This window comes from Mauremys reevesii, linkage group 1 (genome assembly GCF_016161935.1).
Source record: "Mauremys reevesii isolate NIE-2019 linkage group 1, ASM1616193v1, whole genome shotgun sequence".
Lineage (NCBI taxonomy): Eukaryota > Metazoa > Chordata > Testudines > Geoemydidae > Mauremys > Mauremys reevesii.
In genome coordinates this window covers 146,032,848-146,057,857 of record NC_052623.1, presented here as the reverse complement: position 1 = coordinate 146,057,857, position 25,010 = coordinate 146,032,848, and the positions used below count along the sequence as shown (strand labels likewise).

The following is a 25,010-nucleotide window of genomic DNA, read 5'->3' as shown; positions in this document are numbered from 1 at the left end:
CTTTCTTGGGAACTGATAAGTGTGGAGGAGGGAAAGAAAACCAGTGGTTCAAAATAACATTATAAAATCCATTGCATAGGTTAAAATGATCTGAACTCCCTCATGAATACATTTCCCATAAAAATACAAAGACAAAAATGTTCTCATTCACCTCAGTTATTATTGTCTTTACTAGTTTAGTGCTGACAGTGTGCAGGACACAGAGAAAGACATAGTTCCCATCCTAAGGCTTTTGTAATCTAAGGGCCTGAAGCACATCATATGAGGTGTAATATTCACTTCTGTGAGTAGTGCCTTGAGTTTAATGGGACTCTTTGTGGTAGTAAGTCTGACTACTGGACGTAATGCGAAGGCCAGCTGTGATCATGCAGACCAGATTTCAGGTCCAGGTCATCCGGATGAATCACCCGATGAAGTAATGTTTAAAAACAAACAAATGTATGTGATCTCAGAATAGAGAGAGGTGCAACACCTCTTCGTCTGTGCTGGCCCTAGTCATATATCTTGGTGGGCATCCAAAATATTTACAGGATACATATGGAGTATCAGTGACTCACTCGCTTGAAACTGTGTTTAATTCTGTGTTGATGGAAAGGTACAGGCTGACTTCAGTTAAATAGGGTTGGGAGAACTAGCCTTAAAACTATCAGACATAGATCTACACCTGAGAGCAAGATCCAGTGAAAACTACGTGCTGCTTTTGTACTGTGTTAGATGGCGCAAATCCTAAATACCAGAGTGAATTTAAAACTGTACTGGTCCCAGATCCCAAAAAAACTGCCATCTCCACCCTGCCAGACAAACAGCAATATCTGACGTGTTGCTGGATGGCATCCAGCTGCTGCCTGCCTCCTACCTGTTCCTTCAGGTCATGTACTGACTACTTGTGAGTACCTCATGCACACAGGCTGCACCTCCTCATTGACAGCATGTGGCCAGAGAGACTATGCAGCCTGCTATACACTGGCCTAAGCCTTCTCTACACTGAGTGTATACCCCTAGTGTAGACACAATGTACTAGTGCGTAACCCCTTTGGGGTTTAGAGAGAATGGCCCTTTTTAAATCTTTGTCCTGAGGGGAGGAAGTGCTGATTGTTCCAGGAAGAGGAAGTTCTGTTTTGAGGGAGTGGGCATGGAGAGAAGGGAAACGACAGGGTGTATGTGTGTCTGTAGCTCCAGACAGAAGGGCTGCAGCAAGCGGGACCTCACACAGTGAAGCAGCCTAAAGCCTGGGAGGGACAGAGCGGCCGATCGGGGACACAACACCCCAGGACAGGAGCCAGGAGGAGCCCTGTGCCAGGGTGGAATCACCTGAGAAACAGGAGCTGGACTCAGGATCACTGTTGCCCAGAGCTGTATGGCGCGGTGAGTACTGGGTCTTGTGACTTTACATTGGGAATAAGGAGAGAGGCGGTAGCTAGCTAAGTGGGGAGGTTGCCACTCTGTCTGGGTTTGCAAAGAGTGACAGGAGAGGGCACTGGAGGGGTTTGTTGGGGAAAGTTCACTGGTGCCCAAGATGACCAGGAGCACCCAAGACTCACTGCCCGACTGGAACTCTGCCCAGGACTCCTGAACTCTGAGTGCAGACGTAGTGCTCAGTGTCTGCTCTTTCAGACTGTGGTACCGCTGGGCCTGTGGCGCCTCGTGGTAGGTGTAACCCTGTTTTACCACTGCCCTATCTTCCCTCTTGTTGTTGTTCTCCATTCATCTCTCTGTAAATCAATATTTCCCTCTCCTGTATTCATTGTACTATTCCGGTGTGCATGTGTTCACATCGGGGCGGGGGGGGGAGTGGAACGATGTACCCCTGGGGGCGGACTTTCCCTGCTGCGTTCCTGCATGCGCCTTTTCTTGGCCAGAGCTGTCTACAGAGCAGACTCCATCTTGGCCATGAGGGCACTAAAGTTACAACTTAGTGTGACTTGCACTAGGGCAACTTAGTGAGCTAAGCTGCCCAGGTGTGAGTCATGGTTTACAGTTCTGGCCATTGCATTTACACTAAGGTTTTTCGCCGATGGCTAAAACCTAACACAGACAAGGCCTTACAGCACCACCTCCTAGGGATGCCCACAGATGGCAGGGCCCAAATAAAAGGATCCTGCCTCAGTCCTTTCCTGAAGATGGCGGTATCTTTCATGGGTTTCTTTAATATGGAAAAAGGGTAGAACTAAATCGGCCCCACTCTATTATTTAGTGGTTTCCTACCAATATTTTTATTATTGTCTTATTCTCATTTGTAGACTGGCCAAGAAAAATAACTAACATCACAGAAACAGCAGCATGTTGCAACAAGAAACAAGAAGACCCCCCCCCCTTACTCCCCTAGTTCCAGAACCCTTCCCATCTGTTAAAGTACACACTAGAATTTTAACATTGTATTACAGGATACACCATCTACTATATGAGGCTTCCTTTATGCGGAGAAAAGAAAGTTCAGCTATGTGCTATTTTTTCCCCAGAGCCCAAGGAAGAATGGATTATAAACATTTCTCAATTCTCCAGCATTATATAAACACCAGATGCAAGTTAATACAAGCTGAGAATGAATAAGAACACCACTTCAAAGAGAAACTACATCTTTAACCAATCAAAGGGTGTGCCTTTGTACAGTAAGTTTTAAATTACAGTCTTTGAACTGAGAAGCAATAAGCTCTACCAAATTCTGCCCAGGACTTGGGTTATTCTATATCAACAGCAATGCAAATTCTGAACTGAAATGTGAAGATTCTCACCTCATAAAGTGCAAACTTAGGGACGATCTTCTTACAGTTAAGAAGAACTCGAACTTGTTGAAACATGATTCCAATTGGCCAAAGAGCAATGATTGTAAGGACACCAACGAAGCAGTTAATCCATATTGCAGCTCCATTAGGAGTTAACTAAAAAGCAAGTTGAACAGGCATATGGATAAGACTTGGCAACTGTGAAAACATGCAAAAAATAAAATGTTTGTTTCTATTTTTATGAAAGCTGAAATCAACAGCAGAGGCTACTGGGATTAGCACTGGAAACTGCTCTGAGGACACTGCCAACAGAAGGGATATAATACAGAATGCAGTACTTGTTCAACAAGCAGCCAGTGACCTGCAAAACTGGTAGGACCTGGGAAGGTGACGAAAAGCTAAATTCTTCCAGGACCTGAGCACCGTCCCCCTCCCAACAACACCAAAGGGAATTGCAGGTGCTCAGCATGTTGCAGGATCAAGCCCAGAATGACTCACCAAAAGCTTCTTCTGAAAGACAAATTGTCAGCAGCCTCAAAGATATTTTACAAAAAAACCAAGGAGTCCGGTGGCACCTTAAAGACTAACAGATTTATTTGGGCATAAGCTTTCATGGGTAAAAAAACCCTCACTTCTTCAGATGCATGGAGTGAAAATTGCAGATACAGAGAGCCTCATGTGTCAGTATAATAATGCCTGCATCTGTAATTTTCACTCCATTCGTCTGATGAAGTGGGTTTTTTACCCACGAAAGCTTATGCCCAAATAAGTCTGTTAGTCTTTAAGGTGCCACAGGACTCCTTGTTGTTTTTGTGGATACAGACTAACACGGCTACTCCCTGATACTTGACAAGATATTTTAAGTTATATTTCTATTGCTGTAAAATAAAACAAAAGGCTTTTTTATTACCACTCTGACTCGTGCATCATGTCATTTTTGAGGTGCAAACTTTTCAGTAGATGTAGCCATTTAGATTCCAGGCCAGTACTCAGCACCTACTGATCCTGTGACCAGGGAGCCCATCAAGTGAAGTACGGCTTACAGTGGCCATCCTTTTAACATATTTTGAGAGGCTCCTTATTTTGAAGTTTGCAGGGGACCCTTTGGGATAGTCCTGTTTGCAAAACTTTTCCCAGGTACCTCCTTTGCTGGAGTTTTCATCTACAAATAATTGCATTTTTGCTACAGTGGAAAGCAGTAAAAATTTGGCTTGCAAACAGTCTTTTTGGTTTTTGTGAATGGGAGAGAACATGCTGAGTCCACTGGCTTTAGCAATGGTGTAATTGTCCAGAGATTTCTAGCCTTTTGGTATTTTACCAATCCATTCAGGTTTACAGGACAGAGCCAATACAACAGGCAATTCAGATTTACCTTTATTCATTTGCTTCTCGGCTTGGTGTTTTTACAGAGAACATTCAAATCAGTTCCTTCGTTCAAGGAAGGCCAGGGGGATCTTACCACAGATAGGGTAATCCTCCAGGGTGCCACCAGACAGTGGGAAGGAGAAGCAGGCAGTGGCCTATGCGGAGTGAGTTGCACGATGGGTGCCACAGAAATGTGTGAATGGAATCAGAGGAGGATTAAAGGGAAGAGGAGTAAAGGGAAGGTGGTTGTCTGATGATGATGATTTTGAATCCACAAGTGGAGCTGGCTGGCATTTTTCAAACTAAATCCCTTAGAAATCTGAACTTTTTACAAAAATAGAATGTTTCACAAATACTTTTTTTGTAATTTTCCATTTTTTTGAAAATTTTTCAGTGGAAATGTTTTATGAAAAAAAAATAGTCCTTGAGGGGCAGCATTGTCTAGTGGGTAGGGCTGGAGTGTGAGGTAGGAAACCGGGGTTCTATTCCTGGTTCTGCCATTGACATGCTCTGTGACCTTGAACAAGTAATTTCTGCTTAGTATGCCTCAGTTTGCCTTCCTACCTCTGGTCTGCCCTGTCTGTTTAGACTGTGAACTCTCCCAGGCAGGGACCATCTCTCACTATGTGTTTGTACAGTACCCAGCACCTGGGGCCCTGATCTTGGTTATGGCTGCTAAAGGTACGTCTACACAGCAAGTGGCAGCCCAGAGCTGCAAGTCTACACAGACCTGGGCTTGTGCTACCATGCCAAAAAGAACTGTGTAGACAGTGCTTTTGAGTTGTGACTCTAGCTGGAGCTTGGGCTCTGAAGCCCACCCCTCTCCCTAGGCTTTAGAGCCTGAACTCCAACCGGAGCTGCAACATCTACACGGCTACTTTTAGCACGGTAGTGCAAGCTCCTCAAGGCCAAGTCTGTTGACCTAGGCTCGGAAGCTTGCCACTGTGGGTTGTGTAGACATACCCTAAGTGCTATATAAGATAAATACATAATAGCCACTTGGTTAGTCGTCAGAATATATTTGAGGGGCTTGGAGATCTTCTATTGCCAACTTGAAGTGATCAGATGAACCACGTGATGGGATTTTGCCAAAACTGAAAAATGAGAACATGAAAAATCTGATCATCGCAAAATACAATGGAATGGAAAACTCATTCGAATGTGCAGAACTTTCTAAGAGAGAGATTGTATTTTTCACCTAGCTGTGAGATGATGTCTACCTCAAGCAGTGGGCCGCACTACAAAAAAGTTTGAGAAGCCTTGTTTGGGGCATGGTTAATGTGGACACTACCATTTAAGTAAATTCTGTGACAGTGCTAGTGCTGTCTAAATGGTCCTGATTCTTGGTTCAACACATTTGTTTAAACACACTGAGCCCATTCTCTGTGGTCTTGCATCTTATGTACTGGTAATTATTATTGTAAGGAACTCAAAGAGCCTGTTCAGAGTTTGTAATTGAATTAGTATAGCTTGCCCCATATTGGTCATTGCCCACCCGAGGCCATCCACGCCAGCTGAATAGTACTCAGCACAATGCCATAGTCCCTGGCTCCTCACCTGCTAGGTACTGCGCTCTTAGAATAAAGCTGGACACTCCTTCAGCTAAACTTGAACCTGTTGTGAGCGTTATCCTGTTGCATGACAACCGGCAGCCACGCAAAGTGAATGTACAATGCTACTTTACACTGAGTTCACACAAGTATAAATGACAGCACAATATGCAGCGGAATGATGACTTGGGTCTGCTGTTTATAGGATGCTGGTTGGTACATAAACCTGGCCTTTTAGATACTAATTGTCAAGCCAAAGTGTACGAGCTTGGTGAGCAATGGCTGATTAGAATATTTACTTACATCAGAAAGGTTGTAGTTTCCATTGGTCCAAAGCACTATTGACAGAAACATTAACACAGGTCGAAGAAAAGCAAGTTGAAAGGTCCCCAACTTCAGCAGAAACAGGGTTCGTCTGACAAGTCAAAAAAACCACCACTGCTCAATACCTTGGTAATAAGCTTAACAAAACTTCACTAGATATTGTTTAATGGTAGAGGCCCCACATTTTCCATATATACTGTACATGGGTGAAATCTGGCAAGGAACATCATCTAGAACCTAAATAGCTTGTCTAGAATTCTCTACTTTTTCACAGCATATTGAAAGATGTAGACATGGACTTGGCAGAACAGCCGCAAAATAATGTTTTTTGCTCCATTGCTGGTTCTGCAGCAGCAGTTAAATAACTAATGGAGCTGTGCAAAAGGTGATGTATTAGGGTCTACTGGGGAGCCAATGGCAAAATAGCTAGCACCTGAAATATGCCATTAGCTTCTCCGCTGCAGCTATACTATCCCAACCTTCTGCTACAGTGGGCAAGTTGGTGCTTCACTACCAGCATTAAACTTAATGGCAAGTTACCATCGATCTTTAATCCTTGTCTAGAAAAACAATGTCACATATGGTCTTCCTGATTAGCGAACCCCCAATCTTGCGGTAGTCCAGGAAAGCAGGGGTTTTGCAGGATCAGGAGAGAGGAGCAGCATTTTCCGGAGTATTCCTCCATGAACATTCTTCAACAGCCATCCACTTTTCCTCCTAGGTTAGAGGAAATCATCCACCTTCGATCACTACACTACCTAGCCCCAGCAGGACAGCTGGTGCACGCTTCCCTCTCTTCAGTGAGTCATAATCACAGACCCAAAAAACATCCTTCAGATTTTAATGCTGTTTTAAAAATACCATAAGAAAAGGGCGGGGGGGAGGGAAGGGGAACAGTGGTGAGCTGGAGCCGGTTCCCACCGATTTGCGAGAACCGGTTGTTAAATTTAGAAACCCTTTTAGAACCGGTTGTAAAGGGCTTTTAAATTTAACAAAAGCTCCAGCAGCTCCCTGCCCTGCCCTGCCCCCGGCCCCAGCTCACCTGGCTCCAGCTCTGCCTCTGCCGCCTCCTCCTCTGAAGGCTCCCCCTCCAGGCTTCCCGCCAATCAGCTGTTAGCGCAGGAAGCCTGGGAGGGCTGAGAAGGAAGCAGCAGCTTCCTGCAGGTGAGCTGGGGTGGGGGGCACAAGGAGGGCTCTAGGTGCTGCGCGTCTCCGGCCCCGGCCCCAACTCCGGCTGGGCAGCGCGGCTCTGGGCCGGCCCCCGACCTCGACTCCGGCCGGGCGGCACGGCTCTGGGCCGGCCCCTGGCCCCGGCCCTGACTCCGGCCGGGTGGCACGGCTCCAGGCCGGCCCCCGGCCCCCAACTCTGGCCTGGCCAGTGGCTCCGGGCCGGCCTCGACTCCGGGCCAGCCCCCGACTCCAGCCCCCAGCTCTGGGCTGGCCCCCGGCCCCGACTGCGGGCCGGCCCCCAATTTCGGGCTGGCCAGCGGCTCTGGCCCGGCCCCCAACTCCGGCCCGGCGCCAGCGGCTCCCAGCCTCAACTCTGGGTGGCGCAGCCCCCATCTCCAGGCAGTGCGGTTAGAGGGGCAGGGAACAGGGAGGGAGTGTTGGATAGAGGGCGGGGGGTAGATTAGGGTCAGGACTCGGGGCGGTTAGAGGGCAGGGAAATTGTATGGGGGCAAGGGTCCTGGGGGGGCAGTCAGGAAGGACCAGGGGTTGGATGGGGCGGTGGAAGGCAGTCAGGGGCAGGAGTTCCAGGGGCAGTCGGGACAGAGAGAAGGGGTGGTTGAATGGGGCAGGGGTCCCGGGAGGCCATCAGGAATAAGAGGAGGGGTTGGATGGGGCAGCAGGGGGCAGTTAGGGGACAGGGAAGGGGAGTGGATGGGGCAGGGGTCCTGGGGGTGGGGTGTCAAGGAACGTGGGAGGTTGGATGGGGCAGGAATCCTGGGGGGTGAGGCTGGAGTCCCGGGGGGTGGTGGAGGGCACGACCCCCTCATGGGGTGAGGAGGAGGGAACCGGTTGTTAATATTTTGGCAGCTCATCACTGAAGGGGAAGACACTTGCCACTCAGATACATGAAAGCTGGTATACCTGAACTATCTAAGTGCACACTGGGCAAGGTCCAGCCAGGGGAGGCTCTAGGCATTTTGCCGCCCCAAGCACGGCAGGCAGGCTGCCTTCAGCAGCTTGCCTGCGGAAGGTCCCCAGTCCTGTGAATTCAGCGGCAGCCTGCGGGAGGTCCGCCGAAGCCGCGGGACCAGTGGACCCTCCGTAGGCAAGCCGCCAAAGGCAACTGCCTGCCGCCCTCGCAGCGACTGGCAGAGCGCCCCCCCGTGGCTTGGAGCGCTGGTGCCTGTAGCCACCCCTGGGTCCAGCTCCTGCTCCCCTTTCCTTTGTTAACTTGATTATTCCTCATCTATTTCCCAGCTCTCGCTCTCTCTGGTTATTTCGGTCTTCGCTGTTGTGCCCTTGGCCTGTCAGACACACTACCTAATGAAGGCTCCGTAGCCAGCCAGCTGCCATTTAATGTGTAATGTGATATATTAATGAACCTTGATTTATTATAATTGCTCAATTAATACAGCCATAATTACATCATTACAGTGGTAATTTTACTCCCGCAAATAATTACAGAACTATAAACGGTACAAACAAGTGTGAAATGGGCTGAGACAGGTCACCCGATTAGTGTATTTGCCCTTTCAAGCATTTGGAGAATTGTGTGACAACAGAGCAATTGTTGCTGATAGAAACCTGTTACTGTACCTTCCTCTGTTCCTGACCCTTATCACTCTTATCTGCACTAGCCTGTCTTATCTATCATCCTTATTTGTTATTAAAAAAAAAAAAAGGAAGTTCAGCCAAACAAGAGACACCTGCAGGAGGGGCCAGAGGAGGATGACATTTTCAAGAAGTCATCCTCTGTACAGGAAGAAGCTTAGAGAGCTCAAGAGTAGATAGAAGGCAAGGCCTCCCAACCCTAGGTACCGATGAGAAGGAGCCCAACATAGGTCTACAGAGCTAGGAGCAGGGGTGAAAGTAACTTAAAGGACTTACCGGTACACAGGAGTCCTGAGCGGGGGCGTGGCCTCAACCGGAAGAGGCGGGGCTTTTGAGATTTATATCACCCGGAGCTATCAGCTGCAGAGGCGGCTGGGAGCCCCGGGGCTCAGGGGTGAATTAAAGGGCCCAGCACTCCAGCCGCCGCGGAGCTCCGGGCCCTTTAAATCACTGCGGGAGCCCAGCTGCTGGAGCTCCGGCAGCATTTCAAAAGGCCCGGGGCTTCCCGCGGTGGCTGGAGCCCTGGGCCCTTTAAATCACCGCTGCGGAAGCCGGTCCAGTCTGGCATGATGTACTGGCTCTTGCTGGCATGCCGGACCGGACCAGACTGGCTTACTTTCACCTCTGGGTAGGAGCCATCCTACAAAGACAGCCATCCTTCCACCCACTGGCAGCACGACTCCAGCAACAGCCTCACTTTCACTGAAAGGCTGAATGTCCACTGGGTTGACCAAGAATGATGCTACAGAGATTGTCTGGTCCCCAACTCCAAGCCCTTGCACCCCAAAACAGTGGAGGATAGCCATATGGGGCAAGCTGAAAGAATAAATGTTGATGTGGCCCCATGATAATACACCTTAAAATAGCCAGCATGAGATACAGCGGTGACGCATTCAAAATGTGCCGGGTGCAAGTTTTCTCTGGAGCGGGAAGACCCAGTATTGTATGTGTGGCTCTGCTAAGTTGCTGGTTTCTGACACCAGTACTCTAGCTGGGGAGTTCTAAAGCGAAACTCACCGAGTGATGTGTACGTAAGGGAGGCAAAGGCAACAGCAACAGCAGGGACCTGTGCTGATCTTGAAACGATCATTTGCAAATCTCCTGAGAAATAACTTTTGACCTCCACACTCTTTAATCATCATCAGCATGAACTTGTGGATCACAATGGCAAAAAAACTACAAGAGAAAAAATATCAGGTTAAACATACACAAAGTGCATGTGCTCTTTGTAAACCATCCCACTACAGGAATTTACAGTGCTGACATTTCCTAACGTCATTAATAGTAATATTTAGCGCTAACTGCACAGAAACATTACTTTATAAGGGCAGGCTGAGTTAAGCATTAATTTCATTTTACAGAGAAGGAAATCGAGACATAGAGCAACTAACTAAGACCACGTAGCATGTAGATGGGAGAGTCAGCATCAGAATGCAGGAGCTCCTGGCTACCACCCTAGTGCTCTATCCATTAGACCAGTGGTTCTCAAAGCTGGTCCGCCGCTTGTTCAGGGAAAGCCCCTGGCGGGGCGGGCTGGTTTGTTTACCTGCCACATCCACAGGTTCAGCCGATCACGGCTCCCAACGTTGCTTCCTGCAGCCCCCATTGGCCTGGAGCGGCGAACCACGGCCAGTGGGAGCCGTGATCGGCCGAACCTGTGGACGCGGCAGGTAAACAAACCGGCTCAGCCCGGCCCGCCAGGGCTTTCCCTGAACAAGCAGCGGACCAGTTTTGAGAAGCACTGCATTAGACTATGCTAGCCTATGATTGGCATTTGATTTGATGGGCAGGGATGCTGTCTCTAGTCTCTGTTGCCAGAAGCTGGGAATGAGTATCAGGGGATGGATCACTTGATGATTACCTGTTCTCTTCATTCCCTCTGGGGCACCTGGCATCGGCCACTGTCAGAAGACAGGATACTGGGCTAGATGGACCTTTGCTCTGACCCATGTCACAGAGTGTGGGGGAGTCAGGGCCTTGCACCCCCCCACTTCCTGAGATTCACCGTGACTCTCAGCCAGCCAGTAAAACAGAAGGTTTATTAGACGACAGGAACACAGACCAAAACAGAACTTGTAGGTACAGACAACAGGACCCCCTCAGTCAGGTCCATCTTGGGGGGCAGGGAGCCTAGACCCCAGCCTTGGGTCTCCCTCCATTTCCCCAGCCAGCTCCAAACTGAAACCCCCTCCAGCCCATCCCCTGGCCTTTGTCTCTTCCCCAGGCCAGGAGGCCACCTGATCTCTTTGTTCTCCAACACCTGCAGTTGGCACTTGCAGGGGAGGGGCCCAGGCCATCAGTTGCCAGGAGACAGGGTGTCGGTCATTCTCTGTGCAGACAGCATCACCAGGGCCGGCTCCAGGCACCAGCTCAACAAGCAGGTGCTTGGGGCGGCCAACGGAAAGGGGCGGCATGTCTGGCTCGGCGGCGGCAATTTGGCAGCGGGTCCCTCAGTCCCTCTCGGAGGGAAGGACCTTCCGCCGAATTGCCACTGAAGAATGAAGCAGCGGCAGGAGAGCTGCCGCCGAAGTGCCGCCGATCACGGCTTTTTTTTTTCCCCCACCGCTTGGGGCGGCAAAAACGCTGGAGCCAGCCCTGAGCATCACACTGGTCTTCTTACCCTTATCCCACCACCTAGATATTAAGAAATGCATAGGGGAAACTGAGGCACCCACACAGTATTCAGAAAAAACATTAAGAACATTCCCACTTCATCACACCAAGTATCGCCATTCTTATGATTTTGTTTTCTTTTTATATGTATTTTTAGCATCACGCATACTTCTACAGTTAGACAAAGTTGGGAATCTAATAATATGACAGAGACTTACATGGTTTTATCTCAGACACAGATTAAGCCAGTAAGAATTTGCATTTACCATCCAAATAAAAACAACTTAACTAATTAGCATTGCTCCATCTTGTTTTATTCCATCTCAGCCTCTTAGTTAATGCAGCCAGAAGTCACGAGGAGTTAAAGGGGAGATTTGCAAAAACATTTATGTGATTTAGGAGCACAAGTCCCATTGACTTTCCAATGGAACTTGTGCTCCTAAATCACTTAGACAGCTTTGAAAATCCCACATTGTAGCCTTCAACCTTTCAGCCTCTGCCTTAAAATTAGAGGGTTGCACCATTACCTCTAGGAAGCAGAGACCACAATTCTTCATCCTCCCCTTTACATGTCAGAGCTGTCAAACCCTCACACAAAGCTTTTATCAGGACATGTATGGAACATTTTCTCACTGATATACGCATTGAAGGTTCACTTGCCATCATTAATAAAAGGCCCATACAGTGCATCATTAATAAAAGCACAGTGAAAAGTCATAGGTCAGAGTCTCATTCTACCTGGCATTGAGAGACTCTACTACTTCAACGCTGCTGCCAATCAAAGGGATCAATTATTTTCTTTCATTCTGCAGTTCCCACACTAAGGGGGCTGTAGTACTGGGAATTCGTTTTTTTATTTTCCTCCCTCCCCACTAAAACAGCTGCCAAGAGATTTCATCTCAAACTAAAAATCCATTATTAAATTTACAAAATGACTATGTTTACCTAGTGCTAGAGGCTGTTTAAAGGTGGGAAATTCAGGGTTCAGAGAAACAAGAATACATACACTGCTGCAGTGAAATCTGTAAACATTGTTGAGCGAGGAATCCACATCCCGATGCATGATGTAGTAGCTATCACCTAGACAGAAAGACAGGAGGGGTCAGAGGGGCAGAGATAAAAAGAGGTTTGTGCATTAACTACAGCATCTTTAGAGAAAGGGTCTTTTCGATATTCAGTTGAATTTCTTTCTCCCCCCTCTTACCGGAGCTGCTGCATTTATCCAAATAAAAATCGTCCTTTTAGAGGAGGGGGTTTTCCTGTAGATATAGAACACTTCCTCTACAAACACCAGGTTGGCTATTAGTGTCATTACAGTCAAGATGGCAAAGAGAAATATACCTGTTAGATCAAGGCCTGCAAAAAAGAAAAAAAAGACACATTTTATTTTAGGAGTGTAACATGTTCAACGTAAGAAAGTGCCTCAGAAAGAAGTTTGAGGTCCCACTCCTGCAAAGGCTTTCTTAACTTGACGCACTTACATTGACTTCAATGGGATGCCTCGCAGTGCGTCAGGTTAAGCTCATGAGCAAGTCTTTGCAGGATCTGGGCCTCAGGCTTCATATTCATTTTAGTGCATACACAGGTAGCTCCAGCAGTAAAGTGTAGTGTTTAGGGCCCCATACATCCTAAGGACAGCCCTGTCCTTCTCTTCTCCCCTTCCCTCCACCAGGGGAAGAGTTAAAAAAAAATCTCAGGCAGCCCTTAGTTGGAATCAGCTGTAACTCCCTCTCAGCTGATCCTGACTGATCTCTGGTAACCCCTTCTCAGCTGAACCTGATTGACCTGTAGTCACCCAGCCCAAGTTTGAAAGGGAGGAGGGCCTTCTAACCTTCCAGAACTGCTTTTTACCCACCCCGTCTCCCTCCACAGCCGTTTGTCCTGAGTTTATCACAGTAGAAAGAATGTATCTCTGTTTTTGTGTGATATCTGCAAAAATCCCCTTAAGATTCCTGAACACAGACTTTGACATGCCTGCAATAGAGACATTCCTTGAGGATTAATCCATGCTGGTTCTCATGAAGGAAGGATCAGAAACGCATGTTGGGACAAGGTTCTAGGACAAGTACTCTTGTATGAATCTAAATAAATAACATCAAATATTCTAGGAGATTTACTCACTCCAGCTGGCCCATAAGCAAAGCCGTGTTTATTCAGTATTAGTTCCTTACCTTAATGAGTTTAAGGGGCTATTCCTGCATGCCTTGGGCATTCAAAATTCCCATGGGTCTGTGTGGGAGTTTTATCTGCACAAGAAATGCATTAATCATAGATTCCCAGGGGCTGGGATACAACTGCCTCTTTCTGACCAGGTTAAATTATCATTGTGTTTCTCCTTCTTGGCACCGGGTATTGACATTAATATTTACCTCTGGCTCAGTGTAAGGCCCGGTCTATACTACTTGGTTAGGTCAACAAAAAGGCACTTTACGTCAACCTAGTTGTGCATGTGTCTACACTCATGTGTCTCCCACCACTATGCTGAGATAGTAACACCACCTCCCTGAGCAGCGTAGAGTCACAGTGAATGTATTTAGGTCAATACAGGGTAAGTGTAGATACTGCATTACTTGTGTCGACCCTCCAGCAGCTGTCCCACAATAACCCACAGTGACAGTTCCACTGCCCAGGGGTCACAGAGCCCAAAAGCCCTCCTCTCCCTTTAAAACCCCACACATTTTTAAAATTCCTTTTCCTGATTGTCCAGCTTGGCGAGCACACCCAGCAGCTCTCCATTGCCGTGTGCAACTGCCCAGCTGACCCCGCTGGCTGCACGCTCCAGATGCGCCCCTGCCTGCCATAGACGGGAGATATTGGATCTGTTGGTCTGTGGGAAAAGAGGCTGTGAAGGCACAGATCCAATCCAGCCATAGAAACGCCGACATATACGAGCAGATTGCTGGGGTGATGCAGGAGAAGGGCTACACCAGGGACCAGCAGCAGGGCCACGTGAAAGCCAACAAGCTGTGGCCAGTATACAAGAAGACCAGAGAGGCCAGCGATCTGGTGCCAAACCTCAGACCTGCCACTTTTACAAAGAGCTGCATGCTATCCTCGGCAGAGACCCCACTACCACACCCCACAGCACTGTGGATACCTCCAAGAAGCCCGAATCATAAGCCCCTTCCATGAACAGCAGGGAGGAGGAGGAGCTGGTGGAAGAGGACAAGGAGGAGGAGGAGTATGGGGGACAGGTGACGGGGGATCCAGCTGCGCAGTGAGCCAGGATCCATTTTTAACTCCACTGCAGTCTAGCCAGTCCCACCAGTAGAGCAAGGGCAAGCACGATACAGGGGAAGGAACCTCAGGTAAGCGTGTAGATAAGTTTTCAATGACAGGCACGGCCTCCCAGAGTAGCAGGACACTTCTTTTGACTTTTCATCAATTTACTTGTGCTAGAAGAGGCAGTGACACAACTCTGCTTTTCAGTCCCCTTTACAGTTAGGCAGGGGTTAAGTGTGGGGAGGATGGCATGCAGAGCAGTTTGTTTATGGACAAACAGGGATGTCCCTTAAATCCTCCTGAAAGATCTTGATGAAACTTTCATGGAGTTATTCTGCAATCCTCTGCCCATGGTTTTTAGGGAGGGCTGCTTTATTTCTTCTCCACAGTAGGACACTCCCACACCACTCAGCCATAACTTCAGCAAACCCCATTGCAGTACACAGGCTAGCAGCGTACAGGCTGGGCGGCTTTGGGACACCAGCAGCAGCCTTTGAGACCTTCAGGAATGAGACATCAGCTAAAATCACCACCGCCTGTGGAAAATGGTGTCAGTATTCCTATACTTGCCCTATACTACTAGAATCATACGACCAAGCAATTCCTCCTCATTTCCCCTGCCCCTGGGGGGCCATACTCACCATGGCTGGCGCTGTGACTGGGGCCATGCACAAGCAATTCCAAGCAGAAGTGAGAAGGTCGTGCTTAAAACTTGAGAGGAGCAAGGGGAGTGAGTTCAGCATCTTCAGTTTCTCATTCTGCAGTGAATATGCTGACAATGGTACCTCTGTGTGTGTTATCTTCAGCTGCTGCCACTGCAGCCTTCAGGACTCCCCCTCTTCACCTGCTGACCACCTGAGCCAGATAAGGAGGAATGGCTCCTATGGTGCTCTGATCAGATTTTAGTTGGGTTTTGGAAAGCTGACAAACGAATTAGCAGAAAATGGCAATTCTACATGAATTAGCTTTTAAGACTCACTAAGAGACCAGTGCAGAACTTAATAAGATATATATTAAGGGAAGAAGGACAACTTAATTCAGATTGATTATAGACTTTGGTACAGACAGCTGGAGTTCAAATGAAACTGAAAAAGAACTTCTATACACTTCAAAGAATGCTAAGCAGATGTCTGAAATAATTATTGTAAGTTGCTTCTACACAATCCAAAAGCACCATAGCAATGAAATAGTAAACCATCGACACACCGCAGTGAAGACACTGTGGTAAGTAGATCTAAGTACGTTGACTTCAACTATGTTTTTCATGTAGCTGAAGTTGCGGAACTTAGATCGATCCCCCACGGTAGTGTAGCCCAGCCCTGTGATAACTCAGTTCGAGGGTAAATACTTCCTGCACCTTTACACTATAAAACACAGAGTATGGCCCTGAGTTCCCAGAAATAATTTTATCCCACATTGTAGGCACCTTTCAGCACAAACCACTACATAACAGAACCATACAGTGACTACTTTACTGAAACAATCCCATCTTTGCCTTTTACAGTAAGGACTGCACCACTGCCGCACAGCTGCCTCTCAGCAGCAGTTGTACCAAAATGACTAATTGTTGAATACAACAGACTTTTATAAATAGTGTATTCTCTTCCAGCTTCCCTTAGTTCAGAAAGACTGGACTAAGCAATGTGTGATGCAGGCTTGGCTGCCAAGTTGAGAAAACACTTACACGATGGGCATGTCTCTCTCTCACTGGTGCTCTTTGCTTCACAATTTCATAATCACAATTTTAATCATTTTTAAAATAAAAGAGTGCACAGTTTATTTCAGAAAACAAGAAAACCTGGATCGGTGCCAAAGGATGGGAGAAGGCAAAAGCAGACATGCATATGGTTGCCTTAATGGTTCTTAATTGGTTAGAGGCTAATATTCCAGCAACATTTTATTTATTTGGTTTTACCTAATGCCTGCTTGTATATAGTTTATTATATACGGTTTAATATAACACAAGTTGTACAAATAGCAGAGACAAAAGGCTTTAAAAGTAAACCTAAACTTTCCAAGGAGTTTCTTTACATTAAGAATCTTAAAAACAGTATTTTGTATCCAATATACAAGTTTCCTGCTATAAAGATACTTAATTGAAATGTTTAAAAGTGAAGATGCAGCAGCTAAAACCAGTTTAAGAGGTCTCGATAGTTTTCAAAGTAAGTTCACCTACAGATAGGAAAGCACAGGATTTATCTGACTAAATAGGAAGTTCTGACCATAGTTTCACAGTTAGCTATCCTCAAGTTGCTCTGTCTATGAGCTGATAGAGGAGAACAAAGCACTCCTCAGAATGGAGTTACTTGAAAACAGGACTAAAGTGCAGCTCTCATTTTGGTGTCCCTGCAAAGGAGGGCTGGGGCAAGCTCAGCACACAGATCCAGGAATGTGGCTTTGAGCATCTGAAAGTTCTGCCGCCACTGCTCATCATCCCATACCTGCATTATGATGCAATCCCACCACTCAGTGCTTGTTTCTCAGGCGCAGAAGTGGTGCTCCACCATGTGCAGCTGCTCCATGAATGCCAGCAACAACTTTGAAATGGCTCTTCCTATGTTCCACAGCACTCTGTCCTCCAAGAAATTGTTATGTTGCCCACTCATTCAGTTCTTCCTGCAGCTCTGCAAATGCTCCAGGATCGTGTACCCTGTGCTTGCAATGCTCATGACAACAGTGCAAAGCTGTGCAGGCTCCTTGCTTCTGTCAGAGATGACAGATAGCAAAGAGGCCTGTGCGGGTTTGTGGGATTTTGAAAAAAAGGCACAAAAATGATGGGCTACTGATAACATTATGGGATGGAGATAGTTGCAAACTCGGAAGTTGACCCCATATTCCCAGTCACCCTACACGACTTGTTTCAGTCCCATCATGCATTGCCAAAATTTCCAAAAACACAGTGCGCTGGACAGGGTCAAGTTGCACAATGGGATACCTAACAATAGTGCACTGCACTCTGCATTGACTCAAGCACTCCTGGTGAGTACATGCACTGCCAACACAAAGTGCCAAGTATGCATGCACGCAAGCAAAGTACTAACTCTGGCAACTGTATGCCAACGAACTTGAGTCAACATATGTAGCCCTGGCCTAAGAGATATACTCTCTCAAAGACAGGTGCTGCCTGAGATAGGTGAAAAAATTCAATGACGCCACATCCCATTCAAATAGGAACCCATTCATCTATCAAGGCTCACTGGTACTGCTTTGCTCTAGGCTAGAGAATGTTTGAGAAGGTGTTAAATGGTGTCTACACAAGTGCTAAGGGGACTTCCCTGTCATTTTAAGATAACTGAGCTGAAAAAAAAGTGCCTTTACTTTCTTGTGTAGATTGGGCTGTAGACTTAAGCAGAAATACTTTGAATCTACCCCAACGTGACTGGGAGCAAAATTTAGGATTTGGGTCAAGGGAGCGAGGTGACGTTTATCAGGATTGCTTCACTTTCTCTCTCAGTAGTTGTCTCCCTTCCATTCCATGATCCAAACACCATCCTGGCTGCAAGCAGTAAGGAGTGACCATGCTGTCATCTCGCCCTTCCCCCTCCCCAGGGGCGAAAGGCAGTAAAGCCAGCATCATGGCAACCAGTTTCATCAAGCCCAGGAGCCCATTGTCAGGCCTTCAACGACGGCTGATTGGTTAGCAGCACTTGGCAAAGGACTGATTCTCTCACTCTGCCTCTTTACTACTGCAGGGAGTGAGATGTGCTGGACTGCACAGTGTCTCGTATTCATTTCTGGTCAGTATATTCAAAAGCTGCCAAGATTTTTTCTTTAAGCCTAGGACATTATTAGATTCGGACACTGGGAGCTTGAGTCTTTTCTCATGTGACACCTGTAACTCAGTTGGAACAGCACTGAAGTCAGTCGAATGACACTAGTGCATTACTTAGTGCAACTGGAAAACAGCTAACACTCCCCATAACAGTTAGCAAAGTCTCACTTCCCTTTACACAGGACCCACTCCAGATGGGTGCTGAGCAGCCACAATTCCCCACACGTGTTAAAGGGAGCTGCAGCTCTCCTCAGAAGTCTGCTGACTGACTATCTGTGGTTTCTCCATTGGTAGGTAACATCTAGCCTTGTTTTCTGGTCTGTGAGGCAGCAGCAAAACTGTTTGCCATGGATAGGAAGCACTCAGTAATTAGTTTACAGTGTTTGAATGTTTTTCCACCAAACACCAATTTGTGAAACTCCTGCTTTTGCTGGTTTTACAGCATATGAGATAGCCTGACCTTTCGGCAGGGAACATTCACCTTGATTCAGTGTGGAAGCAGGGAAAGAATTAACAAGGATTTTAAGGGAATTGTAACGCATGTCAGTCAGTTAGCAAGAGTTAGGCTAGCTGTAACCCTAATGACGTGAGACTTGTAGAAGCAAGGATAGTGTGAGGCGAGAGGAAAAGAACTGTGTAAAAAGTTATTATGACCTTGTACTGATAACCAAATATGCAGGCTTGCGTTTTCTAGGAGTGAGACAAATAAGATAGCAGAATGGCTTATGTATAAACAAAATGCAGTTGTTGCTCTTTATTGTCTGTATTATTGCTAGTTATTGTCTGTAACAAAAGTATAAAGGCTTGCTGTAATTGTTTACCAGTTGAGAGAGACCTGTCCGGGACTGGGGCAACCCTGTGTCCTAGGGCACTCCCTCCCTCCATTGTAATTACTGGAGAAATAATAAAGTATTTGATTTTGCTGCACCCAAAGAAAAAGTGAGAACTGAGTTTTTCTCCGACACAGTAAAACAAAAACTGTCTTTCTTGCCCCATAACTCCTTGTGTGTCAAAATATAACAATGGACAAAGGCTTTACTAAGCGTCATACAATGGAATTTATGTACATTTCTAGCCATTGGGAGGCCCCTGAGTCTCAGATTTGGTTGATCCAAGCCAGATCTGTTAAACTAGTCAGTTACGTTGCCCTGCTGCACAGCAATTTACTTAGAAGGTTGCCTGTGTGCATCTGCCACTGAATCTCTGGTTCAGAATTTCACACTCTATTTTATCTCATTAGGCAATTTTCCTGACATTCAGCCTGAGTTTTTCTCTTCCCATTAAACACCATAAACAATTACACTTCCTCCTTGGCCTTTAGTAGAGCAGTGTGAAACACCTGTTCCTAAAGTGAAATCAGTCTGGTCTCACTTATTGTTCTTTATTTGTACTGCAAATATTTTGTGCTTGAAGGTCCCCAGTCACTGATCCCCATTTAGCTAGGCACTGTGTACACAGACGAAAAAGAAAGAACCATTGGAACAAACCTGATCTGGCTTTCATCAAAATTTTATTTTTAAACATTGGACTCATCAAGCAGCATTTATAGCTTACCAGAGCATCTTGTCTCTGTAGCCTTTGTCTCCCCAATTCCCCTATTATCATCACTGAACACATTTTGTGTAAGATTAGAGGTCAGATCCTTCAGGCAAGGGCCTTGCTTTTTCTTTGTTCTATACAGCCTAATGCAGTTATACCACTGCATAAATGATTAATAAATGTAGGTACATTTTTTTTAAAAACCCATCAGCTTGTGCTTTCAAACACAATCGTTGCCGCAGTCTACAAAAGCGGGATTCCCAGTTGTCCTGGAGTTTGACAAAAATATCAGTGAGCAGGCCCACAGTCGTATGCGATGTACAGTCTGGTTTATGCAGGACAGAACTAAAACATAATTCCATCTTTCATTCGCCACTCTGTTTCATGCAGTCATCTGCATCATTGCAAGTTTGCAGAACGACCACTGGGAACAGGTCAAGCAGCACCCTAGAAAGGGTTAAGGGATCCCTTTTTATCAAATGGCTGTGCAGGGTGTGTAAGGAAGCTGAAGATAGGAACACAGGTAAGTCCTGGCTGTGGATTGTGTCCAACATTTCTGTTGAGTTGTTTATCCTTTGTTATACATGATAAACCATGATCTGATGAAAGGACCTTAACAAGGACTTGGCCTGGGCATTTGCTTCCCTTTCCTGGCTGGTGAAACAGCATAGCAGCCTACAGTCACTCACTGTGTACATGACTAGGAGATTAAGTGTGAGTAATGAATAAGTAAGGGAATCCAGAGACAACAGCTGTAAACAATACCATGAAATCCAAGACGCTGTGCTTTTACAGGAAATATTTCAGCTGTCTTCAGAAGAGATGGGAAATGCTATGCCAGACCGAAGTGGTGGCCCATCTAACTTCTGCTCCTCTCTCTCTGACAGCGGCTAGTACCACATGCTTCAGGAGCAGAAACTACACACTAGACAACTGTGGAATAAACTGCCCAAAGAGGAAGTGTCTTTCTAACCCCATCAGTTAGTCTTCTGTCCTGACATACGAGGGTTCCCATCCCGTGTTAAAGCAAACATTTCAGTCCTGTGGATGTTCTCATTATCTACATAAATATCTCTGCTTTTTCTGAACCCTAAGAACCTTGTGTCTGAGCGCTTCATAATGGGCACAGCAATGGGCAGTAGGAAAAGATTCTTTACTTTCTCAATTCATTGCTCTGACTGTAGTAACGGCTTCCACAGTTTTCAGTTTTAAATCCTTACTCCAAACACACTGATGATTCCATTCTGGAACTGGTCACCATTGCAACATCCGGGCCAGGGGCGGCTCCAGGCACCAGCGCAGCAAGCTTGTGCCTGGGGCGGCAAGCCGCAGGGGGCGGCAGGCAGGCAGGAAGGCTTCGGCGGCACGGCTGCGGGAGGTCCGCCGGTCCTGCGACTTTGGCGGCAATTTGGCGGCAGGTACGCCAAAGGCGCGGGAGCGGCACAGAATCGCCGAATCCGCATGACCAGCGGACCCCCCGCAGGCCTGACTGCCGTGCCTGGGGTGGCAAAAAATATAGAGCCACCCCTGATCCTGGCAGAGGTCATCTGTGTTGTGAAGAGCCACGCACTGACTTGTACGTTCTTAAGGTAGCTGGGTAATTTAGCTGAGGGTGTGTCCACACCTGAAATGCTACAGTGGCAGAGCTGCTGTAGTGCTTCCCTGCAGATGCTACCTAAGCCGACGGGAGGGGTTCTCCTGTCAGCACAGGTAATCCACCTGCCCCAGAGCTGGTAGCTAATTCCATGGAAGAATGCTTCCATCAACCTAGCGCTGTCTACACTGGGACTTAACTTGGCTTAACTAAGTTGCTCAGGAGTGTGGATTTTTAAACACCCCTGAGGGACGTAGCTGGGTCAATATCATTTTCTAGCATAGACCAACCCTGAGTCTGCAGTCTCCTCAGACCCTGTGATCCTCCAGTAGGAAGAAATAAGGTGTGTTTTCTTTTGCCAGCCCTAACATCCTGGCTCACTGCCTTCACACACTCTAGAACTACCCTCTTTCTAATGCAGTGCCAGTTCAGTGGGGGGGATAATCCGATGCTGGACTATGTGTAACCACACTGACATGATTTAAGGTGTGCTCACTATTGGGTTATGTTGTATGTTGAAAAAAATAAGAAAATGCAGTTTGTCAAGATGGCGGCCGTTATTCACCAAACTGCTCATCTTAGTAGTCCTCTATCATAGACTAGCAGTCAAATTTTATTAGCAGCAAGGGCCTTTTGTTAGCACATATGAGTTAGGAGGTGTGGTTCCCAGCTCACACAGACATACCCGCACTAGCTTTGCTCAAGCTAGCACCTAAAACTAGCAGTGCGTCTACAGCAGGCTGGGCTAGCCAGCTAGGGACGTACCCAGGAGCCAGGCAGGATTGCACTAGCTTAAGTGGCCACCCATGTCATCCTGGACACACTGCTTCTTTTAGGTGCTAGCTTGAGCAAAGCTAGCATGGCTACATCTACATGAGCTGGGAATCACACCTCCCAGCTTAAATGTAGACGTACTCTGAAAACCCTCACACTTGACTCCCACATCCCTCCAAGTCACACGTTCAATGTCACTTTCGTGTCATTTTTGTCTTATCTTTTTACAAGAATAACATAAATAGCAGAATGTTAGTGAGAGCAGCTTTCCCCTCCAGCTCTAGTTCCCCCAGGCCAGCTGGACTGACAGCCTCACTCAGTCCCCCACTACAACCAGCACACAAGGCACTCACTTCCCCTTGCCCTGTGTCAAGGCTGCCCCTCTTCTATGCTATGTTTAGGATACTATCTTGGCAGCTGAGCCTTGACCACAGAAGCTGTGTTACAGGCCCTCCAAGACGATGATTCAAATTAGAGTACTAGACAAGAGATGAAGACTCAGAGCCCGTCTACTAAAAGGTACATGACATGTCATACAGTACCCAGTGTGCAGGAACATCACCTCCAGATTCCTGAGTGGGATTTGGACAACAAAGAAATGAAATACAAGCACCTCTTCCCTGGAGCCATCCATCTCAGGTTTTATAGTGACCCCAGTGCACTGTGGAACAGGAGTTAGTGTTGCCAATCCCAAGCATGCAAAACTCAGGAGTCAGGAAACAAAAACTCATGAGCTTGACCCTGTAGTACGAGCCCTGGGAGCCTGAGTCTGTTGACACAGACTCTGAGACTTGCTGCAGTAGGGCTTTTGGGAGGGGATTGGGGGTTGTTTTTTTGCAGAGTAGACATACTCCACGGTCAGGGTTGATGTCCAACCATGCTCCATTCTGACACTCATTAAGAGATAAGAAACTCACTTCTCCTTTCCCATTGCAAAATCTATGGGGGTAGGAGGGCTCCCAAAAATGTCATGAAGCTGAAGAGATGCAGCTACATGTACCTCTCAGGGGAGAGGTCTGTGACCACACAGGCCTTGTCTTCAGTAGAAACAAAGGGATATTTGAACATATATAAAAAAATATAGTGTAGACAGGGTAAATTGTACTTTTAACATGTGTTAAAATCCTGTTCTAGACCAGGCAGATTAACACGTTAGCTAACGTTTTAAAAACACTTTTTTCCTAGTGAAGGCATGGCCTTAGAGGACAGGAAGGAAGTGGCATGACAGTACAGACCCCCAAGGACTTACAGGGAGAGCTTAACACAACCCCATGGGACTTTTCCTCCACATGCCTCTCTATTCTCAGTCCCCTAGCTGCACAGAAAGAGTCGTGCAACATTAGGAGACTCCCTGTGGCTACACATTTCCCTGTTGTCACTGATTAAAAATAAAAAGGAGTTAATTCTGCTTCCAGCAGACTTTTTGATCAGCAGAGCTCCTCCCCAAGTCTGATTCCTTCCCACCCCACAGTCCAGGAAGCCTTGATTGCATTGAGGTTTACATGGAAGACCATACGTGGGCATAGCAAGGAAGAAGCTGCTGCATCATCCTCTTGATGGCTGCTGCACAGATTCTGTCTGTTTACCCTGCTCTTCTTGGGAGAAAGGAAAGGGCATCTGGACCCAGAAACATAGCACCTCTGCCCAGCTTCCCCATCCCAGTCACAGATACACCAAAATAAGGAATACTCCTCTTCTTATAAATGGTCTATAAACTGCAGGTGACAAAGCATCAGCTCTTTTTTCAGGAATTTTTCTGTGTGTCCCAGTCACTGCTGAATCTATTCTCCCCCTCCTCATACTATTAAATAAAGTTAATGTCACCTCAATTTAGCAGTGGATTTTTTTCCCACTATCTTGGACAGCCTGGAAATCATCATGCAATGATGACAGCTGAGAGATGATTCATTGTATTGGAGTCCCCTCCCGAACTTCCTGAGTAAATTTACAAGTGACAGACAACTCATTAAGGGAATCATTAAGAAAGGGATAGATAATAAGACAGAAAATATCATATTGCCTCTATGTAAATCCATGGTACATCTACATCTTGAATACTCATGCAAATGTGGTCACCACATCTCAAAACAGATATATTGGAATTGGAAAAGGTTCCAAAAAGGGCAACAAAAATGATAAGGGGTACAGAACGGCTGCCATATGAGAAGAGATTAATAAAACTGGGACCTTTCAGCTTGGAAAAGAGATGACTAAGGGGGGGATCTGATAGTGGTCTATAAAATCATAACTAGTGTGGAAAAAGTAAATAAGAAAGTGTTATTTACTCCTTCTCATAACACAAGAACTAGGGGTCACCAAATGAAATTAATAGGCGGCAGGTTTAAAACAAACAAAAGGAAGTATTTTTTTAATACAATGCACAGTCAACCTGTGGAACTCCTTGCCAAAGGATGTTTTGAAGGCCAAGACTATAACAGGATTAAAAAAAAGAACTAGATAAATTGATGGAGGATAGGTCCATCTGTAATGGTTATTGTAATGGCATGGAGGATAGGTCCATCAGTCAGCTGGGGACTGATAGCCTAATTTTGCCAATTAATTTGGCAATTGATCTTTGATTATCAGCAGGTAAGTATGCCCAGTGGTCTGTGATGTGATGTTAGATCAGATGGGATCTGAGTTACTACAGAGAATTCTTTCCTGGGTGCTGGCTGGTGAGTCTTGCCCACATGCTCAGGGTTTAACTGATCACCATAATTGGGGTTGGGAAGGAATTTTCCTCAAGGGCAGAT

At 46.6% G+C, this 25,010-nt stretch overlaps 1 protein-coding gene across 9 annotated transcripts in view; it reads right to left on the bottom strand.

Annotated features, from left to right (window-relative positions):
* Window positions 1-25,010, bottom strand: part of LOC120396423 (organic solute transporter subunit alpha-like) — a 77,665-nt gene that overhangs the window by 4,653 nt on the left and 48,002 nt on the right. For 4 of the 9 annotated variants that reach the window (XM_039521313.1, XM_039521303.1, XM_039521294.1 and 1 more), the window contains exons 2-6: window positions 12,561-12,712; window positions 12,363-12,436; window positions 9,761-9,919; window positions 5,942-6,053; window positions 2,733-2,879 (exon numbers count right to left, since the gene is read on the bottom strand). In XM_039521313.1, the coding sequence (XP_039377247.1) occupies window positions 2,733-2,879; window positions 5,942-6,053; window positions 9,761-9,919; window positions 12,363-12,436; window positions 12,561-12,668 (600 nt within the window). In that variant the 5' untranslated portion in view covers window positions 12,669-12,712. Of the gene's footprint in view, window positions 1-2,732; window positions 2,880-5,941; window positions 6,054-9,760; window positions 9,920-12,362; window positions 12,437-12,560; window positions 12,713-12,837; window positions 12,991-13,527; window positions 13,546-15,219; window positions 15,500-16,754; window positions 16,920-25,010 lie in introns of those variants that run through there. The other 5 variants (XM_039521276.1, XM_039521258.1, XM_039521267.1 and 2 more) reach the window with 5 other exon arrangements.